At 48.0% G+C, this 20,662-nt stretch overlaps 4 protein-coding genes across 9 annotated transcripts; 3 read left to right on the top strand and 1 right to left on the bottom strand.

Moving 5' to 3' along the window:
- Positions 1–105: 105 nt before the first annotated feature.
- LOC136186330 (lipopolysaccharide-responsive and beige-like anchor protein) lies at positions 106–11,844 on the top strand. 2 transcript variants are annotated; one of them, XM_065973636.1, is made up of 56 exons: positions 106–394; positions 451–691; positions 751–854; positions 910–1,005; positions 1,056–1,177; positions 1,234–1,363; positions 1,415–1,531; positions 1,583–1,729; positions 1,796–1,852; positions 1,911–2,051; positions 2,507–2,569; positions 2,619–2,704; positions 2,759–2,867; positions 2,919–2,974; positions 3,032–3,294; positions 3,348–3,424; positions 3,474–3,531; positions 3,588–3,684; positions 3,750–3,842; positions 3,894–4,002; positions 4,066–4,147; positions 4,198–4,426; positions 4,478–4,697; positions 4,753–5,084; positions 5,137–5,281; positions 5,334–5,502; positions 5,566–5,615; positions 5,674–5,781; positions 5,830–5,937; positions 5,992–6,496; positions 6,553–6,614; positions 6,672–6,736; positions 6,789–6,897; positions 6,954–7,067; positions 7,158–7,216; positions 7,272–7,393; positions 7,442–7,600; positions 7,662–7,798; positions 8,605–8,722; positions 8,776–8,878; positions 8,934–9,049; positions 9,105–9,217; positions 9,268–9,528; positions 9,584–9,637; positions 9,689–9,787; positions 9,839–9,911; positions 9,964–10,058; positions 10,112–10,198; positions 10,257–10,437; positions 10,492–10,548; positions 10,606–10,755; positions 10,822–11,016; positions 11,073–11,174; positions 11,232–11,434; positions 11,487–11,638; positions 11,683–11,844. In XM_065973636.1, exons 1-56 carry the CDS (start codon positions 290–292, stop codon positions 11,741–11,743), a joined length of 7,266 nt encoding a protein of 2,421 aa, XP_065829708.1. In that variant the 5' UTR covers positions 106–289; the 3' UTR covers positions 11,744–11,844. The 2 variants fall into 2 exon arrangements, with proteins under 2 accessions (XP_065829708.1, XP_065829699.1); XM_065973627.1 differs by having other exon boundaries at positions 1,415–1,729.
- LOC136186394 (uncharacterized) lies at positions 11,830–16,220 on the top strand. 4 transcript variants are annotated; one of them, XM_065973725.1, is made up of 6 exons: positions 11,830–11,931; positions 11,987–12,324; positions 12,376–12,528; positions 12,583–12,705; positions 12,756–13,184; positions 13,245–16,220. In XM_065973725.1, exons 2-6 carry the CDS (start codon positions 12,000–12,002, stop codon positions 16,100–16,102), a joined length of 3,888 nt encoding a protein of 1,295 aa, XP_065829797.1. In that variant the 5' UTR covers positions 11,830–11,931; positions 11,987–11,999; the 3' UTR covers positions 16,103–16,220. The 4 variants fall into 4 exon arrangements, with proteins under 4 accessions (XP_065829797.1, XP_065829805.1, XP_065829814.1 ...); XM_065973733.1 differs by having other exon boundaries at positions 11,868–11,931; positions 11,991–12,324; XM_065973742.1 differs by lacking the exon at positions 11,830–11,931 and having other exon boundaries at positions 11,934–12,324; positions 13,245–15,698; positions 15,754–16,220.
- A 72-nt stretch (positions 16,221–16,292) lies between these two features.
- Positions 16,293–18,391, top strand: LOC136185660 (phosphoglycerate kinase 1-like). Its single transcript, XM_065972831.1, has 12 exons — positions 16,293–16,368; positions 16,417–16,467; positions 16,528–16,825; positions 16,877–16,980; positions 17,045–17,164; positions 17,222–17,336; positions 17,440–17,574; positions 17,632–17,676; positions 17,728–17,804; positions 17,864–17,964; positions 18,022–18,120; positions 18,173–18,391. Exons 1-12 carry the CDS (start codon positions 16,307–16,309, stop codon positions 18,211–18,213), a joined length of 1,248 nt encoding a protein of 415 aa, XP_065828903.1. The 5' UTR covers positions 16,293–16,306; the 3' UTR covers positions 18,214–18,391.
- Positions 18,392–18,760: 369 nt separating this feature from the next.
- LOC136185671 (ubiquitin carboxyl-terminal hydrolase isozyme L3-like) lies at positions 18,761–19,954 on the bottom strand. 2 transcript variants are annotated; one of them, XM_065972850.1, is made up of 8 exons: positions 19,852–19,954; positions 19,676–19,804; positions 19,576–19,626; positions 19,416–19,521; positions 19,282–19,364; positions 19,108–19,231; positions 18,990–19,048; positions 18,761–18,934 (listed from the first exon to the last, which is right to left on the bottom strand). In XM_065972850.1, the coding sequence occupies exons 1-8, from the start codon at positions 19,903–19,905 to the stop codon at positions 18,851–18,853; spliced, it is 690 nt and encodes a 229-aa protein (XP_065828922.1). In that variant the 5' UTR covers positions 19,906–19,954; the 3' UTR covers positions 18,761–18,850. The 2 variants fall into 2 exon arrangements, with proteins under 2 accessions (XP_065828922.1, XP_065828914.1); XM_065972842.1 differs by having other exon boundaries at positions 19,282–19,521.
- Between the last annotated feature and the right edge of the window lie 708 nt (positions 19,955–20,662).

The following is a 20,662-nucleotide window of genomic DNA, read 5'->3' as shown; positions in this document are numbered from 1 at the left end:
AATTCCATAAGGTTTGTGCCCGAAAGAATGGAGAACGACGAAGTGCGCGGTCGGATGACGTTGACCCCAGAAGCACTGAGGCGAGTGGCGACACCGGTGCGCTGAATACGCCCAAGAACAGAAGCAAACGAGCTACTGCATGTACAAGTATCTTGTTGTAGTCGAGTAACCGCCCCCTCCTTCGTTGCTGACAGGCATCATGTATTGCGTAGTCCACTGTGACGTACGCTGGAAGCGATGGAGATAAATAGAGTCCAGTCGTTGTTTATACCTAACGCGCGCTGATGTCATGTCGCGAAGTCGAAGTGGCGTTGGATCGAATCTTCTGAAGCTCCTACTTCGCGTCGAAGGCGACCAGATAGACTTGGATGCAATCGAAGCCCTTTTATCCGTGGTAAACAGCCGAGAAAACTCGTAGCGCGCCGGAACTCGTAGCGATAAATCCTCCAGCTCGTAGGCGGGCGATTCGACATCCAACGCCAATACTACATACGAGACGGCAACGCTCTCCAACTTCTCCTCGACGCGCTCGACGCTCGACGCTGCACGACGAACGTTCGAGCGCAGACGTGGAGCATCGTTGGCGAATTGCTCGCGAAGAGCACGCACAACGTTCGCGAAGCGATTCAATTCGGTTTGACGATGAAAGCGCTCAATCGACTCGAAACGACGACGGACGCGGCGACCGCTGGTGAGGTCCCTTTAGGATTTTCTTTCCAAATCCGTTACAGTACCTCGTTTTCCATAAAGACAAAATTACGAGAGTTTTGTCGACTCTCATTTCGAATGGCATGTCGGTGAAGGAGCTGAAAGCTTTCATTGCTTGTCTCAAAGGAAGAAACAGGAAATATTGGGTGAGAGTTAGGAAACTTGAGGGGGGATTCTGACGTCATAATTTCTACATTTTAGCCTTCGCACGCGCACAAATTGTTGTCGGCTCTAAAGGACGTTCCTGCGAATCAGAGCCCGGACGGTTACTTTCATTTTCGAGGCGACATCGGAGCAGTATATCTAGACTACAAAATCGTAGGGTATTTAATTTCCCTCTACTATAGGCGATTGCTCTTCCTCCATTGGCTCGCTGGCCCAGCCAGTCAGGTTTCACTGTCTCCCTGTGGGTGAGAAGGGAACCGAATCCGGCTGCCGATGTCGCAACAAGTCGTCCTGTCTTATACTGGTGGTTTTTTTGCATTGGTATTTAACGTCTTATTTACTGTTATTTGTTTTCTCTAGGTTTCGTACAGGTAAAGGTTTGGGCTACTCCGCGCACTTTTCCGGTTTCACGCTGATTCTGGAATCGGCGAATAAGACAAGCAAGAAGCCGCAGTATCACCAAGTAGAAAAACAACTACTCCCGTACCAAGTAGGGGGCATCGAGAGAAAGAACGTAAAGCTTCTAGTTACTCTAACGTAGTGGTACATGATAACGATCGTCTATTCCTATCATCGACTGAGAGCGAGCGAAGCTGCGTGCTACGTCGACGGAAAGTACGCGTCTAGCGGCGAGATGTCGTTTGTCAGTACGAAAGAGGTGGGAGAACTGAGTCGAATAAAGCGCATAGTCATGATCAATGCACTCCAGCCGTTCGATAAATGCTTTCTTGGGACGTCGCCCGGGGCCACTCTCAGCGATACGTTCAGCGGGCAAATGTCGACGTTCTATCTCTTTCAAGAGGCTTTGCCGTCGACGACCGTCGCGGCGATGTACAAACTGGGTCCGAGTTATCGAGTAACGTGGATCGTGTAGATGAGGACCTACTAGTAGATTACTTTTGTTATGATCTTCTATACGTAGAGTCAGTACAGATACGAATCCGAAGCCGACTGTTTTCTGGACGATTCGGAAAGAAGAGTTGGTTTCATTCCTTACGTTTTATTCTTTTTTTAGAAGTACGTGTTTGATCTTGTAGGCTCTTTACGACGGCCGTCTTTCGGCATCAATCGTGTTTACGTATAACGCCAAGGCGTGCGACGGCCAGCTTTGTCTCGAGTCGTCACCGACGGAGAATCCGTCGTTTTTCGTTCATTCGCCTCACGCAACGAGACTCGAGGTATCTGCGTGGTGCCAGTCTGACTCTGCGAGATTAGAACGAGAGATAGAAATGCATCCGCCCAATAATGCACGAGTAGAGAAAGGGCTGGTGTTTGCTGTGGCGAAACTCCGAAGCAGAGGCGTTCTAGTAAAGAACTTTTTAGTCTAAGGCAGTTTAGAAATTTTGTCTTCTGTCTAATCACTTCTAATTAATTAATTAATTAATTAATTAATTAAACTGCTTTTTATTTTTTTGAAAGTCTATGCAGCAGAAACCTTTATCCACGAACACGTGTTTGCCTTTTGAGCCCTTAGAAAGTTAGAAAGCGCGTGTGTCAATGTACTGGTGACCCACTGGTTATCTCTGTCACTGGTTTCGTTAATTATCTGTTTATAAATCGTTGGAGACTTACTTCTTGTCATTCTTTGCCTTCCTCCGTTCCTCGTTCTTCTCTAACGTTCTCTCTTTCGTAGGGCGTTGTGCCGGTCGTTACCCAGTCGTTCTTCAGCGCCCTGCATTCCGCAGGAGGCATACAGGTACGCGAAGATTTCTGCAACACTCCTAAATATTTAATTAATTTTGCAGATACTTTTCCCTCTGTTTTCTCAACTCGACTATCTTCATCCGTTAGCTCACCATCCAGATGGTGGCGTGCCAGAGTATTCAACCTGGTTAACGTTCTTACACGAGTCTTTCAATAAGATAGCGATTCCTTTGTCTTGCAGCGCAACGTTGTTGTCACTGCTGTGCGACCTTTTATCCGAATCCGTCACCCGTCAACGCCAGATGGTGCAATCGCACGGTTTTCTGGTCATTAGCTTCCTAATTCAAAAAGTAGAAATCCGTGTCACTGTTAAACGGCCGTATAGTTTCTTTCTCGCGCAGGCGTCTCCTCGTCACTTGACGGAGGAAGTGCTGGACATTCTCTTGGGATTTTCCAGGTACGGCGTCGAGCAGGGGCCCCCCTCCGTGGCCCCGCTACTTGATCTGTCTCTAAGAACGTTGCTCGAGAAAACGAGTCGAACGGCTCTCCTTCACGACCTACTCAATCACGTCTTCTTCAATCCCGAACTTTGGATTCACACGGAGGCGCGCGTTCAACTGAAACTACTCAGCTCGCTCGCCACCGAATTCGTCGCCTTGCCGTCGCAGAATCGACGAACGGTCGACATTCGACGCGACATCGGCGTTCCGCGACTCGTCCTCATGCTCAAGCAGTACTATTGGACTCGCATGCCCTTGGACGGGGCGAAAGGAGTCGGTATGAAAGGCTATAGGGTGAATTGAATATTCGACGGAAGTTATTTATTGCAGGAATTCGGCCCTCGACCACGGATTTAGTGTCTCTTCGTTCCTTTTTACTTCTTATTGTAAAACAGCTTGTTTCGAGAGTAATATTGGAGATACATGAGTGAATGGGGTTTTATAGCGGAATTTTAGGGAATTGTTGAAGAGGAGTTGAATAGTCTGCTTGCGTTTCTAAACGCCGAACGCGAGGAAAGGATATAGTTTTTCGGGAGTGTTGACGCTTCTTTCAATATTTATTTCTATAGGCGGAAAATTTGTCGGATGTTTTGCAGTTGGTCATCGCCTTGGCCGCCGAAGTTTCGGATTCGTTCATTCCGCTATTCGATCGGTTGAACGGAATTAGGTAAAGATAAGTACTTAATTAAATAGAAGATTTGTTTTGAAATTTCTTACTGTGCAACGACGCAGGACTGTCTTCGCTCTTTTGGACAATCCGGACGGAGAAATTCGCGTGTACGCCTTGAAGTTGATGGGCATCTTTCTTCACCAAGTGAACCAAAAGTATAAGAAACTGTGCACGAAACTTTTCATCGCTGCAAATTCTCGTTACAGACGTGCGATGGAGATCGTCGAAAGTCGAGCGCTGTTTCACTTCGTTGCGAAGCGACTCGTACAACACGATGACTGTCTATCGGTTCCCCTCTACAACACCTTGTACGAGGTAAGTAAGAAACCTCGTATGCTTTAATTAATAATAAGAATACATTTTCATTTTGTCGCCCAGTTGATGGTGAACCAGGTATCCAAGCAGATTCTCTCATCTCGTCACGCGGAGCCAGGGCCTGAAACAATCATTTATTGGCCCAGTATAATAACCTAAGAAAGCGTGCATGTTGTACTATTTCTTTTCTCTTAGACATTATTCCTGTTGTCGGTCAGCTTCTTAATTGGTCGTCCGGCGCGCTCAAAGAGGAAAGCGGCCTGTCGTCGCCGACACTAAGCGACGAGAGCGGCGTCGGCGACGTCGACGCGCAGGAATCGATGCAGCGACAGAAACGGCGACGATACGACGTCCTGAGACGAGTGCGTCTCAACCTCTTGACCGATCTAGCCCTTCTAATGAACAACAATCCGGCAAACTGCCGGCAAGAAAAGAAACGCGACGACCCACTTATAAATCATTTTTTATTAATTAGAGTTCTTTTGGCTGAGTACGGATGGCAGCATTGGCTCGTCGAAATAGGCTCGAAGCAAGCGGACGCTTCGCGTCGGGCGCGAGAGCAACTCGACGCCGTCGACAACGACGTGACGGAGCTCGCCTTTTCGCTCTTTCGCACGTTGCTGTGCTTTTCGATGCGACACGAAAAGGAGGGTTGGCGAGCGTGGGCCGAAACCGTTTCCGTGCTCAATGTATTGGTAAGAATATCCGTGCATTTCAACTGTCGACTCTTTGATGACGAAGTCTATTAAGCTCGTTGATAAAGAATTGCAGAATCGGGTTGAAATAGAAATGTCGAAGTCGGCGATTTCATCGCCGACGGGCGGCGGCGGCACGGTTTTGTCTGTTCGCATTCCCGTGCGCTCCGCCAGCGATTCGGGCGTTCCGGTCGGCGGGGAATTAGAATCGGCGGTCGATTCAAAGGCAGGCGAATTCGGCGAAAGGAAAAAGAGCGGCGGCGGGTCTCGATTGTCGCTTGGCGGTGGCGCGAGCAGCAGCTATCGCTTTAAATGGTCCGATTTGCATTGCCGTCTCCTTACGGCAATGATGGACTATATCCTCGGCGATTTGGAGAGCTGGAAAAAGTACGAGTGCACGGGGAGAAACAAACCCTTTCTATACTGCGACTTCGCTTAGGGAACCTGGTCGCTCTGTGACGGAATTTGCGACCGATAAAGAAAACGTCGTCTACATCTCCAACGTGACCCATTTTCTTTCCCTCACCGCAGATCACCTTATAGTGGCAGCCGGCGGCATTGACGATCTAATACAGCGAGCGACGGTTAATTAATTTTTCATCTTATTACGTCTAAGCTCTTAAAGCTTTTCGTTAGGGCGGAGAAGCCGATCGCTCGTTGACCGGCGAAGAATTTATGCCGTTGATACGAAAATTGACCGATCTCGCCTATCTTCTCGTTCTCGACACGATGCTGTCGTTTTCGAATGTTGAAACGGCGCGAAAGATGAGCACGGGCGGCATGCTCCGTCAAGGCCTTCGACTTGGTAAGAGGAAGGAGGGATTCAGGGTATAGTTAATGTGACAATGAACTGTTTAATTAATTAAAGTATTTACGGTTGCCGCGTGGGCGTCGGCAAAATCGCTAGAACAAAACGACGTAAGTAGCATCGGTTTTTACTTTCTAAGTGAATTCGGAAGAGTTCGGTCTTTTCTAGTTAAGTAGTACCAGTTTTCAAGACGAGAAGAAGCAACTGCAGCAGCTCGAAGCTCAATGCGCCGAAGCCGGCGCCAATCCTGTCGACGCCGTGAAGCCTTTGGTTCAGGTTCTGCAGCAAAAACGAATCAAAAAACAACGAAACGTTTATGATTAGTTTATAATCGTGGCGCTAAAGCGAAGACAGAGTTCGCTTCTCGGAGTTCAGTCGGCGCTCACAGCGCCTCACGTCACTCGACTCAAAGCCGCTTTAGGAAGAGACACGGTACGCGCGTTTCCGATCGACTCATCCGCGTAAGCGTCGATCTTCCTTCGCCAGGACGACTCGCAGCTCTCCCAGCACGTCGCCCTGGCAATCATTCATTTCGTCTGCGAACTCGTCGTCGCGCGATACAGTCGCATCGTTCTTCCGCCGTCGTCGCCGTCTCTGTCGTCGCCGTCGCCGGCTAAGGAACTTCTCGTTCGTCGTCTCGTCGAGCAGCAAATGGCGTCGTCCGGTTCGCCGCGTCTTCTTCGTCGGCCCCGATCGTCGTCGCTGCGACGAACGGCGTCTTCCGACGACAAAGACAAAGACAAAGACAAGGACGTCGGACGCCGATCGCCGTCTATTTCCGCCGTCGCGTCGCCGACTGGCGGAGCGGCGCGTCCTATGCCGTCGCCGTCGTCGTCTTCGCACGTCGCCTTGAAGCCGATTGACGTTTCGGAGCAAGTCGACGCTATGCTAGTCGATTTGAAACCCTTGCTCGCTCACGTTTTTGCGACGTACAAGGGACCCCTGACGAAGCGGCTGCGCGGGAGTCAGGATCAGGAATTGATGAATAAAGGTTTACAGCAGATCTCGGTATTTTGTTGTCAAGCCTTTTTTTTTCTCTCTCTATAGCATTTTACTCTCTTCTTTCGTCTGGCTCGTCCGTTGAGTTGGTGATGCTGCTGTCGTCGCAGGTCCGGCAAACAGTCACGTTGTTTATCAATCAGCCTTGACTTTTCTTCTCTTCCAAGGAGTGGCAGAACGCACTTAAAGTTCATGCTGGCATGGCTTTTGTTGAGCTCGTCAAAGAGGGATTGTGAGTCTTGTTTAGGAGGTATCTGGCAGCTAGCTAGTCGTTTTTCGTCTAGAAAAATACAGAGCTCCGTCGAGGCTTGGTTTCTTCAAATGGGACAACGATTGCAGACCCTTCTCGCAAAGGAACAAGGCGATATTACGTCGAAGCACGCCGAGTTTGAGGTACAGGTTGCATTGCATTTTCGTGCTGCCGCCGCTTGGAAAGGTCCTTTATATAGGAAATGTGCGCCTCGTCGGTGAGAGAGTACACATCGCTGCAGTCCGAACTGGTCCGGTCTTTCCAAGCCGCGCAGCAAAGATATCGAAGCCAAGCTAGTCAGACGTGGACTAAGGTATGTATGTACATGTGGGATATGGAGTGTTCGTAAATGCTTGGTAATAGAACAAAGCACTTAGGTTAGCTAATTTTATTTTTGCTTTAGGTGAGCGACATTTTGATGAACAGGCACGGTGCGTGGGGCAGCTCCAGCGACGACGACACGTAAGACGGCGAAACGCTGACGTTCTTGTTTTGTTTTCTACCTACTTCGTACCAGCGGGATCCAATTTTGGAAACTGGACGAATGGGAGGACGATTTGCGACGACGCATGCGATTGGTAAAGAATTCATTAGGCACGACTCATCCGGAAGCCGTCGTCCATCCCGTCGAAGGAGAAGGTCGCACTTGGTTTTGTGTGGGGTTCGATTTTTTTCACTGTCTTGCAGAGACGGATTCGGGATCTATCGAAGCGGCGAAAGCCGCCTTTCGACTAAAGATGACTAAAGCCTTATCAGAAGAACTGGACGTTCTTTCGAACGCCGATAGCGACGACGTCGAGGGAGTTCTTGACGAAGCGGAAGCGGAAAGAGAAGTCATTTTCGCTGGTAAATAGAATACTTGACGGTCTGCGGGCGAACGCTGTGATTTTGATTTTTCTCTCTTTAGGACGCGTCGTTTTGTCGTGCTCTTGTCGAATTTTGTGCCCGTGCGTCGTGCTACCAGGTACGCTGACGATCACGACGTCGGCTCTCTATTTTGCGTCCGACGAAGAATCGGACGATTACAAGAAGTTAGATCCTCAGGTACGTGGAAATATGTCCAGGGTTCAGCCCACATTCGGCATGGGTCGGTGGAAAGGAGAATCGGGGCCGACCGTCAGCCCCAATTCTCCTATCCGCCGACCCATACTACTAAAACGTGTCGTGTCTTTTTCAACGCACTGGCAGGCGAGATGCGACATCATTTTATAACATCTCGCGCGTTTTTATCATACCCTGCCCATTTGTTAGGACGAGAAACGGGTCTAGCTACGTCAGGTCCCACCTCAACGCATCCTCCCCTTGACTTATCGTCGCGTGGTTTCTTTTCTTCCGTCGGCGGAATATATCTATCGACCTGCATGCAACTCGTTTCGCGCGAGCGACGCTTGCGGTTCAGGCGCATGGAACGCCACTCGTGCATAAAAGTAGAGTTGGCGTTATTATGCACGAGTGGCGTTCCGTGCGCCTGAACCGCAAGCCTCGCTCGCGCGCAACGAGTTGAAGACACTTGCATGTCAAAAGTGGGCGTTCCCGCCAACGCTACACTTTACTTTTTATGCGCGAGTGGCGTTCCTTGCGCCTGAACCGCAAGCATCGCTCGCGCGCAATGAGTTGAAGACAGTGGTTTTTGACCTGCAAGTGTCTGCAACTCGTTGCGCGCGAGCGGCGCTTGCGGTTCAGGCGCATGGAGCGCCACTCGTGCATAAAAGTAGTTATGACCTGCAACTCGTTGCGCGCGAGGTGTGCTTGCGGTTCAGGCGCATGGAACGCCCCACTCACGCATAAATAGTAGAGTTGAACGCCCCATTTATGACCTGCAAGTCATCTTGTAAGTTGTAACTCTATAGCTACTGCAATACACCAAGTCTTTGAACGCGGAGTGGTTTTTGGACGACGTCAAAGCGATTCTCTCTCGCCGATACATGACTCGACCGTGTGCTCTAGAAATATTTTTTCGTGAACAAGGTAAATTGTGACGCGAGGAAAGGAATGTTTTTTTTTGAGACGTCTACTTGCAGAAGCGGCGATGTTTGCCTTCGAAGACGCAAAAACTTTGAAAAAGGTTGCACGTGTTTTGCCTCGCGTCGGAGGCGGCAGTCTTTATGGTCTTCCGGCCACGAGGTATCTTTTTATATAGAGAAAAACAGTTGGAGGGCAAATTAATTTTGGCTATTAGAGCAATTAGTCTCGCGTCGGCGAAAGAAGTGTTCCGGAAATCGAACATGACGCTTCGATGGCAACACGGAGAAATATCGAACTTCGAGTACCTCATTTTTCTCAATACTGTCGCTGGTATACACGAGTCAAGCTTCGACGTGAAGAGTCTGACATAGTGTCCTAAATATAGGAAGAACGTACAACGATCTCAATCAGTATCCTGTATTTCCGTGGGTCATCTCAAACTACGAGGCGACGGAGTTGGATCTGACCGATTCGCGGAATTTCAGAGACTTGTCTATGGTAAAAGGAAGAATTTTTTATTTCTATTGGCCAAGTTTGAAATGCTATAGCCTATTGGATGTTTGAATGAGCGTCGATTTGCCGTCTTCGAAGAGCGGTACGAGAGTTGGGAAGACGACTCGATTCCGCCGTTTCACTACGGCACTCACTACTCCAATATGGCGTTCACCCTTTCGTGGCTGATCCGACTCGAGCCGTTTGCGACGCAGTTTTTGCAATTGCAAGGCGGAAAATTCGATCAGCCGGGTAGAACGTTTTCGTCGCTAAGCAGAGCGTGGAAAAATTGTCTCAATGATACGTCAGACGTAAAGGTTGGAAAGAGAACAAGAAGATCGAGAGAGCAACTATGCTATTGTACTTGTCTAGGAATTGATTCCTGAACTCTTTTATTTGCCGGAAATGCTTGAGAACACCGGACAAGTTCGGCTCTTTTTTATAAGTGCATTCACATATTTATTGATTTTGATTTAGTTTGTTTTCGGAGTGGACGAAGACGGTCACGTCGTCAACGACGTCGTTCTTCCTCCGTGGGCTTCGTCACCGGAAGAGTTTGTTCGCATTCACCGAGATGTCAGATATCTTTTCTAGACTAAAGATAAAGGATGTATTGTTTCTTTTTAGGCGCTCGAGTCAGATTACGTCTCTTCGCATCTTCACGAATGGATTGATCTAATATTTGGATACAGACAGCGAGGTATACGATACACTGCTCTGAGAGATGTTTTCAATGTACGTATCATCTATAGGGGAGGCCGCAATTCAAGCCAATAACGTCTTCTACTATTTAACGTACGAGGGAAGCGTCGACTTGGATGCTATTGAAGATCCCATCATAAGAAAGGCACGTTGCAATATAAACAAACGAACGGTAGTCTCCATTTTCTCTCCCTCAAGGCGGTAGAAGACCAAATCAGGAATTTCGGTCAGACGCCGTCTCAGCTTCTAACTCAGCCTCATCCGCGACGACTCACCGTCGAACTGGTGACGCGAGTTATCATAGTCGATTTGTCCAAAATGATTTTTCTGTCTAATCCTCTAGGAGAAGTCTTCGGGCAGCTTATTGTCATCGTCCGGCTCGAAAATCGTCGCTCGCCTCGCCGTGACGCGAGACGTGCCCGTCGCAATGGTGCGATGTCTGACCGGTCCGTACGCGCCGTCTCCCGTTGTAACGACGGTCAGCTGCAATCAGGCGTTCGCCAATAACGCTTGGAAAGTCACTGGTAGAAACCGCGGCTGAAGAGAACGTTAAAAGAATGTTCATTATTTTGTATTAGGGTCCTCTGACTCGCGTTTTCCGTCCGCTGTTAGCTTCGAGCGCGATTCTCTATTAGGTATCCTTGGAGCCTACGTAGTCTGTATCTTTCACCGGCGTTTGATTGTCGTTCCAGGTGGCGGAACTAGTCAACGCCGACTCGGCGAGCCGTTGGATCAAAGTTTGACTCCCAGCGCTGCTTGCTTTGCTCCCACGGGCGATCACCGACACATATTGGCGTGCGGTTACTGGGACAATAGTTTCAAGTGCTTTGCCTTTGACACGGGTACGACGGAATACAGTAGATGCGACGCTTCTACCGTACCACACGCGAGCTTTCTCTTCTTCATAGGTCGCTTGATTCAGTCCGTGTTCGGTCATCGAGCCGTCGTTTCTTGCTTGGCCTACTCGCCTCGCTACGGGCCTCCTGGTACGCCGGCGGCGGTCAGCGGCGACGGCGTCGTCGCCACTGGCTCGCGCGACACGACGGTGCTCGTGTGGCGATGGTCGGCGTCGAGTCAGCGTATCGCCGCCGACGACGGCGACGGTACGCCAGGGTCTTCGAGATACAGCATTGCACCCAAACGTCTTTATTTTTGATAGACGGAAACGCCACTCCTCGAGCTATATTGACTGGACACGAGCACCCTATTGTATGTGTTGCCGTCAGCGGAACGCACGGTCTCGTGGCGAGTGGATCTCAAGGCAGAAGATGCTTGTCTTTTTTGTTGCTCTGTTTTTTTTATGCTCTCTACTCTTTAGGTGGCATCTGCTTACTGCATGCTACCTCTGGCGATCTGCTTCGATCTCTAACGACGCCTACGGGTTTGACTCGGCCTCATCTCGCCGCGTTTGGTTGCGACGGACAAGTCGTTTTTCAGTATTCGGACGGGAGTGGATACGTTGGCGTTTTCTCGTGCAATGGAAAGCTTTTAGTGCATCGGTCGGTCGACGAGCAGCTGTTGGTAGGACGCGGAGCGGATTTTTTTCCCCATGGCTAACTGCTATGCGTTTTAGGCGATAATCGTGTCTGCTGACGGCAGGCACGTGCTGTCCGGCGGCTTTGGCAAACGCGTCGTTGTTCGCCGTTTGCACGATCTTCAGCCGGTGAAGATACTCTGCGCTTGCGAGAGCAGCATTCGAGCGCTTGATTTGACGACCGACGAGAGGTATGGTATTCATTAGGGTTCTATTATTAAGCCGGAATTTATAGCCATGCAATTGTCGGTCTTTCCACTGGAGAAATAGTCGCTATTCCTATAAGGTTGGATTGACGGTGAGATAGGCAGAATCAATTATTGACGTATTGCTTTTTTTGCTCCATTCGAAATCACACATACTGTAGATTTACTTATTCGATTTAGGCAGATCTCAACTTACTGTAACCATGCTGTAACTGACCTCATGTTTTCGGAGTTGTTCACAGCACAGCCCAGTGCACAACCAGACACCTTTGGTTGACGTATGCTTGACGTATTGAAAGAAAAAGCACGTGATCTTGTTTTGCTTCTGCATAGCCAGAAAGACGCAATGGCAGATCCTAAGTGGCAAACGCACCTTCGACCGCTTTTCGACGAAGTAGTCAATCTCATGAGCAACCTAGCCTTGTCCGATATCGCTGACAAGATGGTATCAAAGAACCTCCTCGAGTTAGAGCAGTTCGAAAGGCTTGATGACACCTTGGAAAGCGGTCAAAGCAAGAAAGCGGCAAGGAGACTACTTATTAATCTTATGAAATTGCCTGAGCCGAGCTTCAACACGTTCTGTGACATCTTACGGGGTTTCGAATCAGCGGAGGATTTATTGCGTTTAGTTGAACCAGTAAAGGAGCAACTTAGGAAAGAAGAAGTATCGAGTGAGATTTTTAGGCTCTAAATTCAAGTTTCGTCAGGGCGATATTTTGTAGGAAATGGCAGCCAGACTCAGTTGGCAGAGCCACAGGAATTTATTAGGGACGAGAAGCAGAAGCAGCATCCCTATGTAATTCAGAGTAAAGAAGCCACTACTGTTAGCGGTTTTTCGTCGCTTCCTTCTGCTGCGCCTGTCAGATCTGATCAAAGTTAGCTATAACACGTACTCGTTGCGCATGATACTGGAGTTCTTTCAAACACAGGAGAGCCAAACAGTGTTCAAGATGAAGTACGCCAAAACCTATGCAAGGATCGATCTGCTGATGATGTTCCCCAGCTTCGTCAATTACCTGTAGAAGAGCGTAGCCGACCACGATCGCGATCAAGTATTGCTTCGTGTGAAGTGAAGCTATTTGTTTTAGCTAGTATTCTTTAGAGCTATCGACGAAAAGAGTGCTGTTGCTCTGTTCACTCGCTGATCAGAAATTTTCAAGCAGACTGCACACATGCCTGAACAGTCGCGACGTCAATGCATTTTTCTTTGAATCAACAGATCAGGATCATTTAATCGAACTGTGGGGAAAGATAATTTCAGAGGAAAAAGACGCCTATTTGAAACGCTGCTCTCATTGCTTACCTGTTATTACCACACACTTTCTTCAAGGGGACAACTATACGCAGAGGCTGGTCGACGCTATGCTGGGTCAATCAGACGAACGAGGAATGCAAATTCTTTCTCTTCTAGTAGACGTAGATGAAAAACAATTTAAAGCGGCATATCCACAACTGTCAGCTTACACGTCGTTTCCGTGCTCGTCGAATTCGGACTTGCAGAATATAGCGACTTCTATAGAAAAGAAACTAAGTATGTATAGGATTCTGGTTGGCAGTACCCAATTGATTGTAAATGCTTTGTTTCTTACAGCTTCGTCTAATCGCCGATCAACAGGCGATGTTAGTATGAGACTTCCCATCTCCAAACCTGGCGGTCTTCCTGGAAAAAGTGCCTTTTTCTGCGGAAGAGATACTGAACTTGAAAAAATTTTGTCGGAGTGCTCTTCTCCTAGCGTGACTCTTTGCTGTATTACTGGCCCGCCGGGAATTGGGAAAAGCTCTCTCGTTGCCGAAGTTGCGCACAAGGTCAGAGACGGTGACTTCTGTTCAGCAAAGCTTGGGCGCTGTAACAAATGGAGTGTCCTCTATTTGGACGCTCGAAACCTTGAAACAGAAGTTCAATTTGCGACGGAGTTGCTAGCGAAAATGAAAGCTTGCTTTCATGATGATCTACCTGCAAAAGTCGTTAGCGGAGCTTCAATTCAAACCGACCGGCCTATCAAGTCTCAGCTGACAGACATTGTCAGCATTATGAACTACCCTTGTATCGTTTTGGATAATTGTGATTCGGCTTTGAAGGCCGAAAATCGAGAGGGTTTCTTACGGTTTTTGCAGGATCTTACCACAGCAACTAAGAACTACTTTATGGTAATAATAACGTTGTGCTCTGAAGACGTGAGCATTCGTTTCACAGGAGCTCAAGTGCTACATATTCGTCTTCGCCCTTTGAGTGAAGCGGACTCCGACCACTTGTTTCGCCAGAGCTGTATGCATACGGCCACGCCTTTGTCGCAAGAAGCGCCCGTGAGTGGAAAAACGGTTGAAAGGATTAGAAATATTTGTGAAGGCGTTCCGATGCTAATTCGATTGGCTGGGGCGCTCTTTCGTCGATACAGGGATTCGATGACGCAGAATGAAATTGTTCGGAAGTTAAAAAGACGACCGTACAAAATGTTTCGAAAGGTCAGCGAGTTGGGGTTCTTGTCTGCACTCTACAAGTTACTGCCTTCAAATCTTCCAGTTTTCCTTCACGGCTTATCTTTGTTTACTGGTTCATTCACAAGGCAGGAAGGAGCATTCGTATTTGCTCGTGATGCTGTGACGTTTGGAATGGAAGTAGTGAGCCCTCTGAGCGATTACGGTCTCGTGAACCGCGTGTCAGAAGAGATAACGGGCGGCGAAATGCAATATTACTTACACAGTCTTATTCGAAGCTTTCTTCAGAAAAGTGAAGACCAGTGCTTGGACAAGCAGTATCTGTACTTTCAACAGAGATATTGTCTGCTGCAGTTGAAAAGAGTAATCGAATATCAGAACATCTATGATCGAAATCCGCAGTCCGTTACGCGGAAAATGAGAGGATTTCAGGCTATTTTAGAGCAACTGGCAAGCTTAGTCAAACCGACAGCAAGTAGTTCCAAAGTTTGGGGTCGATTTTTTAGCCTTGCGTGCAATCGTAACTCCTTCATGAAACGTTTCTTTCCGCCAGAATTACGGAAGAAACTCATCAAGAGCTGTTTGTCGGTGGTTAGAGCATTAAAGCGAGACAGTGAACCAAAAATTCGACTTGTTTTCAGTGACGTTCTGTGTGATCTCGGTGATTTGAAACCGGCTTCTAGTTGCCTGGACAAGGTATTTTCCAGTCTTTCAAGCGATGCAATCAAAGCAAAGAAAACGATACGAGCCAGATACTTTTTTCAAAAGGCGAGACTGCACACTGAAAAGGGAGAAGGCGACAAGGCTGTCAGTATTCTAATGAGTGAATATGGCTGTAATCCAGCTCAGAAGAGGGAGCATGCAGATTTCTTCGTTGCTCTGGGTAATGCTTACAGATCAACAGGAAATTACCTTCGTGCTATTGAACGCTTCAGTCAAGCTTTGAAATGGTGCAAAGAGTTTCTTGGTCAAGACTCCGTCAAAGGAAGTCATCCTGATACATGCGATGTGCTGATGAGCATTGGCCACTGCCAATTCTGCATTAGGCAATACGACGAGAGTCTTTGCTCGTTCTCCGAGGCTCTTAGCATGCATCATTGCTTGGCAAGCGACGTCTCTTCACTTGCCCTCACTTACTATCAGACGGGAATCAGCCGAGCGGCTTTAGGAAAAGACGCTGAAGCTAGGAAAGACTTCGAACAAGTGTACCGACTTTTGGTTGGTTCCCAAGACAGCGCGCTATTCTTACTTAGTCGGCAGGTTGAGGCCAAGCTATTATTCTCCCAAGGAGCTCGTGCATGGGAAGAAAAGCAAAGTAGAGACAAAAGGACAAAAGACGTCGAATGTACGATCGGGGATAATCTTCTTAATGAGGCTGCCCGTTGCTTGATGAGCTTGACAGACAGCCTTGAAAAACTTGCTTTGGCGGACTCTCAGATGACTCTTGTCCTGTCAGAGAACTTGTCTTTGCTAGTTGTCATCTATTCGATGCTATCTAGCGAGAAAGAACAAAAAGAGTGCCTTTCCCGTCTTCGCCAACGTGATCTTGATTCCAGTCTGGTCCAAGGGTGTTACGTGCTTTCGTGCGTGCTCCGGCCGAAATTTGACAGTAAACAACTGATCGCTGACCTGCCAGAAATTCTAGCGTGCCTCGCTTTCTATAGTTACGTTGGTAAGCGTCCGACAGCTAGTGGCTCGCCTGCGGTTGAATCGCCTGAATCGCCCGAGAGAGGAGAAGACACTGATTTGCCCCTATTGTTTGGAAGCGATTCGTCTACGGACACTGAAAACGGCGAGAAGGAAACAACAGACGATGGCGATGACTGGGAAGACGATGTTCAGCCTTCTCCTATTTCTTCTACGGCTTCAACCGAACTTGCTAGCCCTGTGTCTATTCAATCAGGGTCGCGGGACAAATATTCCGGAACTCCTGTGGACATGGCCCGCGGTTTTCCTCGTTCATCAACATTAACAAGTCTCTTCCAAGCTTCTGACGAAGACGGAAGCTTTTAACGAATTAAGAAAGGAGCGAAATTTTGTTTATGTGAACTAGTTTCAATATTGCTTAGTCCTTCCTCTAGATTTAGTTTTTTTTTAAACTACAGTACCGTCCTTTGTACTTCGATTGAGGCGCGTGATTGACTGAGTGTTCGCCGGCACGTTCATCAACCACCTTCACTTCCGCGCTGATCTAACATCCGGGACCGCTTCTTCGCCATGGCGTTGAACAAGCTCAGTATCGATTCTCTGCCGCTGAAAGACAAGCGCGTTGTAATGAGGTAGCTTCGAATCAGCAGTGACACAACCAAGAGATCACGATAGCGTAGGGTCGACTTCAACGTCCCGCTCAAAGGAAAGCAAATAACGAACACGCAAAGGTGCGATAGCACGCGAGAAAAAGCGGCCAAAAACGCACATTTCGCATTCGAATTCTGTAGAATAGTCGCCGCTCTTCCGAGCGTTCGCCACGCTTTGGATCAAGGAGCTAAAAGCGTCGTTCTAATGAGCCATCTCGGTCGTCCGGACGGCATTCGTCAAGAGAAACACTCCCTCGGTCCGGTCGCGGACGAACTGCGAAAACTCCTCGGCAGAGACGTCGAATTTCTGTCGGATTGCGTGGGCCCAGACGTCGAGGCGGCGTGCGCCGATCCGAAACCGGGAAGCGTCGTTCTGCTCGAAAATTTGCGATTTCATCCCGAAGAGGAGGGAAAGGGGGTCGATTCAGAAGGAAAAAAAGTGGAATGTCAAAATCGTTTTTTTTAATCTGATTAGCACCGTCTCCTTTAGATAACGCCGAGCAAGGGAGACATTGAAGCGTTTCGTGCTTCGCTTTCTCGTCTTGGAGACGTTTACGTTAACGATGCATTTGGCACAGCTCACAGAGCCCATAGGTACGGTACCTCGATTGTGGTTCAAACTGGTCGCAACCAGAACACTGGGGCTTTGTTACTATAGCTCCATGGTGGGCGTTGCTTTGCCTCAACGAGCCGCTGGATTTCTCATGAAGAAAGAGCTGTCCTTCTTTTCCAAGGCGTTGGATCATCCCGAGAGACCCTTTTTGGCTATATTGGGCGGGTACGGTCGTGCGATGAATATACTGAGCGTCTTTTACCTCTGCGAATTATTTTCAAGGGCCAAGGTCAAGGACAAGATTCCGTTAATTGAAAATATGTTGGACAAGGTCGACGAGTTGATAGTGGGCGGAGGAATGGCATTCACATTTCTCAAAGTTCTCCATGGAATGAAGGTAAATTTTGGGAATTTTTTTCTTGTGAGTGTAGTATTTTGCCCGAAAAATTAATTTTTTCTGTTGCTGTTGTTCGTGTAGTATAAGCCGTTCTTTGTCGCAGATTGGAAAATCCTTGTTCGACGAAGAGGGATCTCACATCATCGGTCAACTGATGTCTAAAGCGGAGAAAAAGGGAGTCAAAGTACACTTGCCAGTTGATTTTGTGACCGCGGATAAATTTGACGAGAACGCAAACGTGAGCCCTTCCTTACACACCCAACTCCCTTTAGAGTCATCAAATGATTCTCTACAGACTGGATCAGCGACTGTGGAAACGGGAATCGATTCCGATTGGCAGGTATTCTTTAGTTCTTTGTTCTCTGGACTCGTACACAAGGCTAGTGCATAGGGGTTAGACTGCGGAGATAAAAGTAGGATTCTTTTTGCTGATGTCGTGGCCCGAGCCAAGACCATTGTGTGGAACGGGTAAGCGGCGCTGGCCGGCGCACTGAACACGCCGAGTTTTTTCTGCAATTACTCTTTAGACCCATGGGCGTTTTTGAGTTTGAAAAATTCGGCGGTGGAACGAAAGCCGTGATGGATGCAGTGGTGAGCGCGACGGCCAAAGGCGTCACGACAATCATAGGCACGCGTTTATTGCCAGTCTCGCCGCTCTTATAATACCTACTTACTTACTCGTCAGGTGGTGGAGACACGGCTACGTGTGCGGCCAAGTATGGAACAGAAGACAAAGTGGGTCACGTTAGTACTGGAGGTGGCGCTAGTCTAGAATTGTTAGAAGGTACTGGCTGATTTTCCTTTCTCTCGCTTTTTTGGTTTGAAAGTTTCTTCAGGCAAAACTCTTCCCGGCGTTGCTGCTCTGTCTGACGCTTGAAAGAACGATCACATAGACGGGTATCCGACTTCTCTTGTACGTCTGTTGTAGGGTATAGACGGATGTATGGGTGTCTGTGTTCGCGAACAGTGATATTTTGACGGTTCTTCTTTTCAGTCTCTTCCGGATTGCATCTATAGTTACATGTATGAATGACATCTCTTTTCTCTTCTAGAGACACACAGTTTACATTGAGAAACGTCCCTGGCTGGGATATTCCATCTGAAGAATCAACAATACATGTGCATACCCAGCCTGTGTATAAACGCTATAACGTGTAGGGAAATTGAGTTGAGGCTGTCGACTCCTGTTGAACCAGAGATCAGCAAATCAATAAAAGAACATAATAATCAACGCGGCTTCAGGCTTCTTCTGAAGAAAAAGAAGCGACCCTTTGGTTTGGAATTTGTTGCAAAAGGTATGTGCAAAAGGTATGGGTAGAAGCCCATAGGAAACTACTCCACGTTTCCGCTCTAATAAGCTAAGAGATTTTGAACTGGGCAGAGACGGCAACCTGTGCGACGAGGAGGAGACTGTGAGACTCTTTCTCACGATTCAAGGACGCGTTTATTCAACATCCCTTGTACGTTCTAACAATGTAAACTTGTATGTGTTTTAACAATCATCGTTCTTCCTTTTAAGCTTTCGCCAGCGCCATGATAGTGAATCGCATCTCGCCCGGGTCGCGTTCCATAAACGACTGGCACACTTTGGCCGCGTCCTACGGTGAAGCAAATAACATCTTTCCCTCCCTCACAACAAAAAAAATTACTGACCTTAAGAAACGTCTCTGACGACGATTTCCCGTGGTTAATAGGAAACGACTTCGTTCCATCTGAAGGACGAGAACAGGATGAAAAAAAGGGGGTCATGTCTACGCAGCTCTGACATTACCCAGCTCATAGATGTGACCATCTTTGTGTACGAAAGCGATGAAGTGCAGGTCGACCGATTCGTCGCGCTGAGGTGCCGCCGTTTGGCCTTCCTGAGCGCTAGCTTCGTGCGCGTCGCTGATGCTCTACAAATCATATACGTGCATTTACAATTGTGCGTCCTGATTTTTCGTACTTCATCGGTCTCCAGGTACTCCGCTCGTTTCTCGGCACTCATGTCCTTTGTCTTGGCTAGGAACGTTTTCAGGTATCCGTCGTCTGTCGAAGAGAGATGACCACAGAGAAATGCCTCTGGAGAGAGATTTGTACCAAAATCGAGTACGTCCTGATTGTTAGCTATGGCGTGGAGAACTCCTATGGTTCCACATGCATTTCCGATGTTCTGTTTCATGAAGTAGACGTTTTTGCTGACGTGCTACACGACGCGGGAAGATCAGCTAACGTAACCTACGAAAACTGTACTAATAACCTGTTCCTCTTTCTTCAGTCTTTCGTCTTCATCTGACTTGTGTTGTCTGTGCTGCAGGAAAACATATCGCGTCACAATAGGAGTCTATTCGAGATCGAACTTTCTCGTTGACAGGAAAAAGAAGCATTAGAGCGCATGCTGGCTGCGGTATCATGGCCAGAAGATCGGGATCGAGTCCGAATACGTCGTGAAATTGCCACGACGGTTTCATCCCCATACCGAACACAAACTAGGCAAAAGCGATCAATGTATAAGTCGCCAAAGGGAGGCAGCAACCTTGTTGACGACTTCGGGGTTCGATTCGAGTGGAATCCAGTGAGGACGAGACATGGTGAGGTCAAGGGCGTGGTTCTGATCCTCGTGCGCGTTAGAACGATTCTCGATGGCGTTGTTCTGTCGCTTCGTTCGGCTTCCTGCGATCAGATTTGCGACCGACGCGACCTCGTCGTCGCGTCGCATGGAAATGACGTTCGAAGAGTACGTCAGAACGAAGCGGAGTCTAAAATGGAGGAAGCGTTTTGCAGGAATTCCGCTCGGCGTCGTCGGTTTGACCGCTTCGTCCATGTTTCACATCTACTGGAATCCTCACATGTTCGACGCGACGTCCATGGAGCAAATCAAGCCTATTTTGTAATGTCTTTTGAATATTTTGAAATTTTTTGATTTTTCTTTGTACAGTGGCATAGATCCATTAATGTTTGCATCGTTTTCTGGCGTTGTAAGCGGCGCTATTGGGTATGTCCTTGGCGGTTTTCTCTATGAGAAAACTTGGCATATATTCAATAAGGATTTAGCGAGAAAAATGAATCAAGTTAGTAGTAGTAGTCGAACATCAGATGTCGACCTGCAAGTCTCTTTTGTAGAGAAATACCGACTTTTTGGCCCGAATTAAAGCTCACAGAACAGCAGACTTCAACAAGTTCGAAGACGACTACTACGGCGAGAACGTCAAATCGTTGAGCGACTATCGACAGTGGCTACGAATCCAACAGCGCAAGAGAGAAGAGAGCGATAAACTCAAAAAAAGCGAAGAAACAGAGAAATCAGTGTCAATCAACAACAACAGTACGACAAACAAATAAAGAGG

This window comes from Oscarella lobularis, chromosome 1 (assembly GCF_947507565.1).
Source record: "Oscarella lobularis chromosome 1, ooOscLobu1.1, whole genome shotgun sequence".
Lineage (NCBI taxonomy): Eukaryota > Metazoa > Porifera > Homoscleromorpha > Homosclerophorida > Oscarellidae > Oscarella > Oscarella lobularis.
Note: the sequence above shows the minus strand (reverse complement) of the source record. Positions and strands in the feature narration are given on the sequence as shown.

Coding starts and splice junctions, on each gene's coding strand:
- LOC136185671 (XM_065972842.1), bottom strand. CDS start 19,905: ATGTCTCGTCCTCACTGGATTCCACTCGAATCGAACCCCGAAGTCGTC. Junction 19,522..19,575: donor GACTGAAGAAAGAGGAACAG/GTTATTAGTACA, acceptor CGCGTCGTGTAG/CACGTCAGCAAAAACGTCTA. Junction 19,232..19,281: donor AGTACCTGGAGACCGATGAA/GTACGAAAAATC, acceptor TATGATTTGTAG/AGCATCAGCGACGCGCACGA.
- LOC136186394 (XM_065973716.1), top strand. CDS start 11,934: ATGCTTGACGTATTGAAAGAAAAAGCACGTGATCTTGTTTTGCTTCTG. Junction 12,529..12,582: donor GCCTGTCAGATCTGATCAAA/GTTAGCTATAAC, acceptor TTTCAAACACAG/GAGAGCCAAACAGTGTTCAA. Junction 12,706..12,755: donor CCGACCACGATCGCGATCAA/GTATTGCTTCGT, acceptor AGTATTCTTTAG/AGCTATCGACGAAAAGAGTG.
- LOC136186330 (XM_065973627.1), top strand. CDS start 290: ATGTCGCGAAGTCGAAGTGGCGTTGGATCGAATCTTCTGAAGCTCCTA. Junction 1,364..1,414: donor AACAACTACTCCCGTACCAA/GTAGGGGGCATC, acceptor ACTCTAACGTAG/TGGTACATGATAACGATCGT. Junction 5,782..5,829: donor CCGTGAAGCCTTTGGTTCAG/GTTCTGCAGCAA, acceptor GTTTATGATTAG/TTTATAATCGTGGCGCTAAA.
- LOC136185660 (XM_065972831.1), top strand. CDS start 16,307: ATGGCGTTGAACAAGCTCAGTATCGATTCTCTGCCGCTGAAAGACAAG. Junction 16,369..16,416: donor GACAAGCGCGTTGTAATGAG/GTAGCTTCGAAT, acceptor ACGATAGCGTAG/GGTCGACTTCAACGTCCCGC. Junction 16,826..16,876: donor TCGATTCAGAAGGAAAAAAA/GTGGAATGTCAA, acceptor CGTCTCCTTTAG/ATAACGCCGAGCAAGGGAGA.